At 33.3% G+C, this 10,912-nt stretch overlaps 1 protein-coding gene across 1 annotated transcript in view; it reads left to right on the top strand.

Moving 5' to 3' along the window:
- Positions 1–10,640, top strand: part of LOC132551599 (uncharacterized) — a 32,037-nt gene extending 21,397 nt beyond the window's left edge. Inside the window, exons 5-7 of the mRNA XM_060215758.1 lie at positions 3,147–3,240; positions 4,895–4,944; positions 10,585–10,640. Coding sequence (XP_060071741.1) covers positions 3,147–3,240; positions 4,895–4,944; positions 10,585–10,632 — 192 coding nt within the window. The 3' untranslated portion in view covers positions 10,633–10,640. The remainder of the gene's footprint in view (positions 1–3,146; positions 3,241–4,894; positions 4,945–10,584) is intronic.
- Positions 10,641–10,912: the final 272 nt, after the last annotated feature.

Below are 10,912 nucleotides of genomic sequence, written 5' to 3'. Positions count from 1 at the left end.
CAAAGGTGGGATAAGTAGAAAAAAGGTCAGTCTGGAATAAAATCAATGAAGATCATTCGTTGTTGTCTGGGATATTTTATTTACATGTACATATACATATCTATATCGATGGCGCATATGATCTCAGATCATGTGAAGGTAAGGTCATTACTTACGACTTGATCTCAGATGCAGTAAAATAGGTTTCTCTTGTCCTCTCGCTGTGCCATATACAAATGGGAAATTTAAATAATTGTAAATGGAAACACTGCAATATTTGTTTCACTTTTTCATTGAAATATTATGTCTGAGAATTTGACTTTGCAATGTTATTTATTGTTATGTTTTCATCTTAAGTAAAACCTCGATATTAAGACTACTGTGGGAACTGGCAAAATGTAGTCTTAATAGTGATGTGTACCAGATTGACTGCCAAGATCTGTAACTGTTTAAAATGAAAACTATGTATATCATTAAGTACTGAACATTTACTAAACTGTATATAAAATGTTGACATTTATGAAATGCAAGTAAATCATATAAACAAAATTTGTGAATTAACAAAAGCCTATATGTGTATATATTCCATTGTTACTTAAATATTGTAATATACATGTACATTTACTATTGTAAACATTGAATAAAAGAAAACAAACAAGTAACTTTAAGTTCAGGAGGAATTCAATGTTGAAATATGAAATTTAAGGGATTACAGATGGGAATGTACTGAGCATGTTTCCGTTGAAACCATTCCCATATGACTTCATTAAATTCCTCTAATGGTGATCTAACACAGAATCATTTTCTGTCTGTCGTTTCCCTTGTTTTCCTCATAGCTCTCTAAGATGTCGGCTTTCCGTTTCAAGACGGTTTAAAATTTTGAGCTTTACCAATACAAAACTGTTTGGCAAGTTGCCGCTGATTACAGCTATTACTTAAATGAATCAGCTCAACTGTCTTCTTGAGCAATAGCTTGTTTCCTTTCTGTGGTGTCGTCATTGCATGATAAAGTTGATTAAAATTTAGTGACTGAAAATATTTTGTAAAAAATTAGGAATAGGCACATCTTTGATTATTTAAACGATATGGAGAGTGTAATCTTGTTCGCATGCGACCAAAGAAATATATTGGCTGAAAAGCTTACATAACTCACCTCTGGGTTTGCAAGGCTTCCACGATGATTAAGAGCATACCTCTCGAAGTATCAATACATTATTAACAAGCAATAGATTGCTATTAAAACGTGTCTGACATGCAGTTTCACATGGGTAGACCAAGTTATTTTTATAATGATGTTTGCATCCTGTAATGCCACCTGGTGGCTGGGTCGGTAACATTTGGTGAAAACAATGGTCGAGATCAATGTACAAATTTATCACTGGTCAGAGCTTGAATGTAATTGTGAGGTTAATTACTGTTAATTAATGGTTGCAGGGACTGTAATAAGTAGTCGTAATACTGAAGCCACCAATACAAAGAGATATAGCGAAAACAGAACAGGATGGAAAAAGTGCCCATAATAGTGAGGTAGTCATTAGATGAGGTTTCACTGTAAATAATTTTGTAATGTACAAAACCTTAATTCTCTTGTTCCATCTGATGACTTCATTGAAATCATTCTGACCTTGACCTACAATATTAATGGTCTGATGTATTACAACTTCAATCTTTAAAACTGTTGGTATGTTATTCAGTGAGGTATATAGACACCACTCAATATCCTTAATCATTATTCCACTATTGGGGCACCCAGTGTACTGTATTTAGATATCTATAACAGTTAGGTGTCTGTACCTGTTACAGGTATGAAATGTTTGTAAGGTGTCTGTACCTGTTACAGGTTTGTACTGTACATAAAGTGTCTGTACCTGTTACAGGTTTGTACTGTACATAAAGTGTCTGTACCTGTTACAGGTGTGAAATGTTTGTAATGTGTCTGTACCTGTTACAGGTTTGTACTGTACATAAAGTGTCTGTACCTGTTACAGGTTTGTACTGTACATAAAGTGTCTGTACCTGTTACAGGTTTGTACTGTACATAAAGTGTCTGTACCTGTTACAGGTGTGAAATGTTTGTAATGTGTCTGTACCTGTTACAGGTTTGTACTGTACATAAAGTGTCTGTACCTGTTACAGGTTTGTACTGTACCTAAAGTGTCTGTACCTGTTACAGGTTTGTACTGTACATAAAGTGTCTGTACCTGTTACAGGTTTGTACTGTACCTAAAGTGTCTGTACCTGTTACAGGTTTGTACTGTACATAAAGTGTCTGTACCTGTTACAGGTTTGTACTGTACATAAAGTGTCTGTACCTGTTACAGGTTTGTACTGTACATAAAGTGTCTGTACCTGTTACAGGTTTGTACTGTACCTAAAGTGTCTGTACCTGTTACAGGTTTGTACTGTACATAAAGTGTCTGTACCTGTTACAGGTTTGTTACAGGTTTGTACTGTACATAAAGTGTCTGTACCTGTTACAGGTTTGTACTGTACCTAAAGTGTACACAGGTTTGTACTGTACATAAAGTGTCTGTACCTGTTACAGGTTTGTACTGTACATAAAGTGTCTGTACCTGTTACAGGTTTGTACTGTACATAAAGTGTCTGTACCTGTTACAGGTTTGTACTGTACATAAAGTGTCTGTACCTGTTACAGGTTTGTACTGTACATAAAGTGTCTGTACCTGTTACAGGTTTGTACTGTACATAAAGTGTCTGTACCTGTTACAGGTTTGTACTGTACATAAAGTGTCTGTACCTGTTACAGGTGTGTACTGTACATAAAATGTCTGTACCTGTTACAGGTTTGTAATGTACATGAAGTGTCTGTACCTGTTACAGGTGTGTAATGTACATGAAGTGTCTGTACCTGTTACAGGTGTGTTATGTATATAGCATGTGCTCCGTATGCAAAAACATCAAGAAAATACCAACATGTCAACATAATCATAATTCAAATCAATCTCGGGCAAAATATGAACAAAAGAAAGATTTACAAAGAGGCTCCTGAAAATGTACAAGGAGAATAGGACCTGGTATTCAAGATATTTTCACATGTTACAGGTGTGCTCTTTAGGTAAAGTATATATTACAGGTGTGTTTGATGTGTAAAGTATCTACACATTTCAGGTATAATCAGTATGTAAGATGTCCTTTTCTTGTTCCAGGTGTGTTCTGTGTGTAAGGAATCTGGTGCTATGATGGGATGTCTACATAAGGGCTGCTCACAAAAATATCACTTCTATTGTGCTATAGAAACAGGTAAACATCAATTCTGGAAAATTTCATTTCTTTCAGCAGCTATTTAGAAAAATGTTGATTGCTGAACTCCTTGGTTATTTCAGAAATGGGGAATGTGATATGATGTATTCATCGTTTCAAAAAGGGAAAGCTGAGATATTTGATGGAAACATAAGATTACTGTAAATCAGTTATTTCACAACTACATTATTTGGCCAACTCACCTCTGCGGGTGTAGTCATGAATACATAATTTCGGAAATGCTGATGTAGAAATGACTTTGAATTGGAGAAGGATGAACTATTGGAGACATGGACTGTGAAAAGCTCCCATATCAGCAACCATTGGCTTCATGTTGGCCACCATTTCTTAGGAGAGTCATGTAACTACCTGAAAAGTGATTCAGTTATATGATACTGAGAATTTTAACTACTGAAGTACAAGCTAGTATGCAGTGAGCTTAATTGTTTTCAGGGTAAGATAACATGACTTTGATCGTCCAGATGTGTTTGTGTAGTGTTTACTGTTAAAAGCACATTTAAACTAATTGTTTAGTAGTTGTCCCAGCTGTAACTTCTTTGACAGTTTTCCTTCTGTTTATTTTGTAATTCAATTAAACAGATATTTTGCTTGTTTTAAGCTCTATTACTGTAAATATTTTAGCAGCTTTTCAACAACCAAAACAACCAATCGGAGGGTAATATATGACTGGCAGTTTTCTTATTGGTGATATTATAACGTATATGTATATATATAATGGAACTGTCTGTTAAAACAACTTGTGATAACACCGGAATAACAAAGATGTCATCAACAGTTTCATACAAATAATCACAAGAGATTTGTATTGGTGATAAACTCACCTTGCGAATTAATGAGAAAATAAATCCCATGTGAAATATAATAACAGTACTGAGTAACTGTTACATAGAACATGATATGTTAAATGTTTTTATAATGACAGTCTTAAACTATAGAGGACATTATCTTTCTGATAAAACTTGGTTCTCAACAAGCTGTATGATTAAAATCTGTCATACCTGCAATGTTTTGGTTGAAGATCAGGGTTAACAAGTAGATGCGTGTGACACCAGTAGCACAACCTCATTTGCTATCAGGGAAAAAAGTGTCCTTGATTTAACCTTACGTATCCACAAAACTGTTATGTCATGTTTCAATTTCTGTCAGTCTTTCTACCCTGTTTTTAAAATGCTATTAACCAAGAATAGTTCATGATCATTTTGAGCAAAGTGGACTCAATAACATTGTAGCAGATTATTCGACTCCTAGATGTAGAAGGATGGGAGATATATATTGTTTTTCAAAATTTGGTATTTGATCAAATTTGATCATGAGTGTAATATCATGAAGGGCCTCTTATGTAATGTTTTGAAAGGACCTCTTTGTAATATGAAAGAACGGTACAGACCCTTTTTCCAGAGAATTAAATCAGATACATCAGTTGAGATTTTCATCAAAATCAGTAGAGACTGTTGTATGATGGATTTACTATATACATGTATGTGAATAATTTGCTCTGATCATGGAAATGTTCTGATGAGGAATGCAGGCCCTCTGGGCCTCTTGTAAATGCTTATACAAAAAAATGCTTATCTTGGAGCTAAAACTCTTTGAGATAATTGATAACAAATTTTCGTGCTTCGTCTGTTAACAGGGTGTAGTTTAGAGGAAGAGAATTTCTCCTTGTGGTGTCCTAAACACAAGGTAAGTAAATATGTATATATTGATGGGTAGGAAGTAAAGGAAATCTTGCCTATTCTAATTTGCTCATTTGATACAATTCCTACAGCTTTTTGCCTGCCTGGTCTTAAAAGATTTAAATTCAAGTTGGACCACAGGAACAAAATGCAAAAGTATATTGCTTGCTTTTGAAGATTACATGTCCAAAGAATCTTGGTTTCTGTGTCAAAGTTCAGATAACTTTTCTGCAATGATATATAGACTAGCACCACTATTAATGTACACTGGTTATGATAAGCAGATGCCAGCATACTAATTACTGCTTTAGCTTGCCATACTATTTTAAACTAGTGTTAAACACAAGGCCAAAAAAAAAAAAATCCAACATACGGGTAAACTTATTCAATGTGTGATTATTTCCTTACATACAAATGACCTCTTTCATCTGAAATGACACGTTATGTATTTAAGTACCTTAAAATCATTAAATTTCTTGAGAAATTTATTTTTGTTAAATTCATGAGTACTCTTAATCCATATTTTAATTTGTATGTCAACAAAATGACAAAACAGATAAAAGTTTGACATGGGTTTAAATACTAGTAGATTTTTTGAACTAGATTTATCCCTGATGTCAAAATGACAAAGAAAAATATATATTTTTGGAAAATTATCAAATTTGAGCCCATTTATATGATTTTAAATTGTATATATATAGCCTGTAATAAGACCAGGATGCAAACACATCCAATGTGACTCAAAGTAGTGGGTGGGCTTATTACAGGACAATTAAATAAAATTTGTCAATGATATTGAATTGCAATATACATAGAAAGGCTTGTTACAAGACATGGGCTTACCAGATAAATGAGGTGAAAGTTGAACAAATAATCACATTTTCAATCCAATATTCAATCTGAAATTTCCTTTTGACCTTTTAGACAACATTAAGTTTTTTGTGTGTCTTCCTTTTCAAATCTTTGTAAGACTAGGGACATAAAGTATTACCCATGTGTGTCACGTTCTGTCCTAAATAGGGGTTTTATTGTGAGGTAGAGTAACTAGATATTGACTCGTCTAAGGTGTCATTGTGAGATAGAAACAGCAGATTTTGACTTGTCTGTCTTGGTGTTTGGTGAGAAATAGAAATGCCAGATACTGACTTGTCCTTATGTAGGAATCTACACTGTATGATAGAGACACTAGAAAAAGTAGTACAGAGATGTCACTTATTGATCAGCCTTGTGTTGTGGCACTCTGCATGGAAAGATTGATTTTTGTTGGTTAATTGAAAAGCTTTGGCATGAGATTACTTCAGATAAGAACATTTGAAATTTCATGCATCGTGATGATGTTGGAAAATATTCTTTTTGATTGCATTGTGGATAGCTTTTGATGACTTCAAGTGTGTCCAAAATGCTTAGAAATAGCTTTATGGTCATTTAAGTCAATATGAGACTTGTCTTTCCAATTTGATTTAATAATATCTCTATCAGTAACCAATTATTTATGAATAATACATGTATTTTACTACATTCTATTACAACGTGAAGATGCATGATTTCACATTACATGGTGATCATACATACTTTCCTATTACATGGTGATGATACATACTTTTGTATTACACGGTGATGATACATACTTTCCTATTACATGGTGATCATACATACTTTTCTATTACATGGTGATCACATGGTGATCATACATACTTTCCTATTACATGGTGATCATACATACTTTCCTATTACATGGTGATCATACATACTTTCCTATTACATGATGATCATACATACTTTCTATTACATGGTGATCATACATACTTTCCTATTACATGGTGATCATACATACTTTCCTATTCCATGGTGATCATACATACTTTCCTATTACATGGTGATCATACATACTTTCCTATTACATGGTGGTAATACATACTTTCCTATTACATACTGATGATACATAATTTCCTCTTACATGGTGATCGTACATACCTTCCTATTACATGGTGATCACATGGTGATGATACATACTTTCCTATTACATGGTGATGATACATACTTTCCTATTACATGGTGATGATACATACTTTCCTATTACATGGTGATGATACATACTTTCCTATTACATGGTGATCACATGGTGATGATACATACTTTCCTATTACATGGTGATGATACATACTTTCCTATTACATGGTGATCATACATACTTTCCTATTACATGGTGATCATACATACTTTCCTATTACATGGTGATCATACATACTTTCCTATTACATGGTGATCATACATACTTTCCTATTACATGGTGATGATACATACTTTCCTATTACATTGTGATCATACATACTTTCCTATTACATGGTGATCATACATACCTTCCTATTACATGGTGATCACATAGTGATGATACATACTTTCCTATTACATGGTGATGATACATACTTTCCTATTACATGGTGATCATACATACTTTCCTATTACATGGTGATCATACATACCTTCCTATTACATGGTGGTAATACATACCTTCCTATTACATGGTGATCACATGGTGATCATACATACTTTCCTATTACATGGTGATGATACATACTTTCCTATTACATGGTGATGATACATACTTTCCTATTACATGGTGATCATACATACTTTCCTATTACATGGTGATCATACATACTTTCCTATTACATGGTGATAAAACATACTTTCCTATTACATGGTGATCATACATACTTTCCTATTACATGGTGATCATACATACCTTCCTATTACATGGTGATCACATGGTGATGATACATACTTTCCTATTACATGGTGATGATACATACTTTCCTATTACATGGTGATGATACATACTTTCCTATTACATGGTGATCATACATACTTTCCTATTACATGGTGATCATACATACCTTCCTATTACATGGTGATCACATGGTGATGATACATACTTTCCTATTACATGGTGATGATACATACTTTCCTATTACATGGTGATAAAACATACTTTCCTATTACATGGTGATCATACATACTTTCCTATTACATGGTGATCATACATACCTTCCTATTACATGGTGATCACATGGTGATGATACATACTTTCCTATTACATGGTGATGATACATACTTTCCTATTACATGGTGATCATACATACTTTCCTATTACATGGTGATCATACATACTTTCCTATTACATGGTGATGATACATACTTTCCTATTACATGGTGATGATACATACTTTCCTATTACATGGTGATCATACATACTTTCCTATTCCATGGTGATCATACATACTTTCCTATTACATGGTGATCATACATACTTTCCTATTACATGGTGGTAATACATACTTTCCTATTACATACTGATGATACATAATTTCCTATTACATGGTGATCATACATACCTTCCTATTACATGGTGATCACATGGTGATGATACATACTTTCCTATTACATGGTGATAAAACATACTTTCCTATTACATGGTGATCATACATACTTTCCTATTACATGGTGATCATACATACTTTCCTATTACATGGTGATCATACATACTTTCCTATTCCATGGTGATCATACATACTTTCCTATTACATGGTGATCATACATACTTTCCTATTACATGGTGGTAATACATACTTTCCTATTACATACTGATGATACATACTTTCCTATTACATGGTGATCATACATACTTTCCTATTACATGGTGATGATACATACTTTTCTATTATATAGTGATAATACATACTTTCCTATTATAGGTGATCATACATACCTTCCTATTACATGGTGATGATACATACTTTCCTATTACATGGTGATAAAACATACTTTCCTATTACATGGTGATCATACATACCTTCCTATTACATGGTGATCACATGGTGATCATACATACTTTCCTATTACATGGTGATGATACATACTTTCCTATTACATGGTGATGATACATACTTTCCTATTACATGGTGATGATACATACTTTCCTATTACATGGTGATCATACATACTTTCCTATTACATGGTGATGATACATACTTTCCTATTATATAGTGATAATACATACTTTCCTATTACATATGATGAAGATACATATTTTGCCTATTATTTAGGGATGCTACAGATTTCAATGATAAATTACAACATGTTGAACTCCTAGGTACTGTAGTCTTAAGATACATTATAGCAGCTAACTTAAGTCACCAGAAGACAAAGATTATTTTGTAAAAATTGATCTTCTGATTACACTTCATGATCATATGAACTCTTGAATGCAGTGGTGTTTAACTTGGTTTACAAGAGTAGAAATAGTTTTTCTTACAATTTTGTAGGTTATCTGAAATGTGTAAAATTAATGACCCTGACATTCACAGGGCAATAAACACGGCTAATAAACAAGTGCTCTGTTAAAACACATTTATTTAATGCTTACAGCATCAATATTCTAAAACACAAGTAAGTAAATACAAAAAAAGTTGAAATGGTGGTAAGGTAGATATAATACAGATAGCTATAAAACTGAAATTTGAAAAGTTAAATTGATGATAGACATGGTTTAGTTTGTAATGTGTGACTGACACTTTTATTGTGGCATTTAAAGGCAAACTATTGTCACCTGCCACTAGTGTTGTGTTGGATTTGTTAAGTGTAAATTATACCTACTAATGCACGCTATCAAGATCGTGCTCGATATCTCTTGTGTCCCTGCATCATCTTATAGGGAGCCTCCATTGTTTACCATTTCCATTCAGCCATAATTTTATCTACAATTAATGACTTAGTTAGGTTTTGCATATACCTCTATTGTTCTTCACTAGGAGCCCAACAATCTAGAAGCTTAAGATGTGGGTACATTGGATGATTAAACTGCTCAGTTTTATTGTTAAGCTCCATTATGTTTATATCTGAAACACGATAATCATAAAACATGTTGATACATTCCAAGGAGCGTTAGGTTGAAATAGGTCACTGTGAGGTAGACTTTCTCTTCATAGACTTGGATTAGAAATACATTGAGATTTATTCATTTAATGGTGTACTATAAGGCTTTAAATTGCTTGATATCTGATAATGTGAAGACTTAAGAGTCCAGGATTATTTTTTTATGAAGTGTTGATTGTGATTGATATAGATAACTTAGCCCTTCATGATATATGGGAAATCGCAAGTAACACCAAGGGCATGATTTTCGTTCTCATTTAATCTGTCTGGTATCTTTAAGTGATATTTTTTGCTAAGTGCTGTAATTTTTTTTAAATGGCACCATATTCATTTGTCTCTGAAGCATAACGTACTGTAAGGCCCACAGTTTCCAAACTTTGTTCTATCATTTTGCCCTCTTTTGATCAAAGCAGGAGAAGAGTTATGTGCCTGTTATACAAATATTGTGTAGTTCTTTTATCAAAGACATTTATTCAGAGTTAAATTCCATTTAGAAATTTGATGTTTTATGTTCTTAAAATATAAAGTGTTGTTCAAATCTCTGGAAATAAAACAGGCTATACAGATGATTATTATCATCACAGGGCATCTTTGCATGACTAAAAATCTACCTATATACATAATTTTCCAGTTTATGAAAACATGTATTTGAGATTCAGCAGTGAGAAATAGCATGATGAATATATATGTGCTCTTGTCTTTTTGCCTGCAGGTTAAGAAGAAGTATAAAGGTGCCGATTCCTCCATGTCCAAGACATGACACCCTGGTAACTGTCATAATGTCCTTGTTTTGTCAGAGCTGACATTTGGGTAATTCATGTAATATTTCAATGTTGTCATGCCTTACATTAAGGCACTTTTTTACTTGTTTGCAGTATGACACAACATTGATAATAAATGTAATTTTCCTGTATTGTTGAACATATTATTTGATAAATATTGATGTCCTGTTAGTCAGACATTACCTGTTGGTCAGATGTGACTATTGATCAGACGTAACTGTTGGTCAGACATAACTGTTGGTCAAACCTGACTGTTTG

Source organism: Ylistrum balloti, unplaced genomic scaffold, assembly GCF_031769215.1.
Source record: "Ylistrum balloti isolate Yb309-2 unplaced genomic scaffold, AGI_CSIRO_Ybal_v1 Utg370208, whole genome shotgun sequence".
In the NCBI taxonomy this organism is placed as follows: Eukaryota; Metazoa; Mollusca; class Bivalvia; order Pectinida; family Pectinidae; genus Ylistrum; species Ylistrum balloti.
This window is presented reverse-complemented; position numbering and strand designations above follow the sequence as displayed.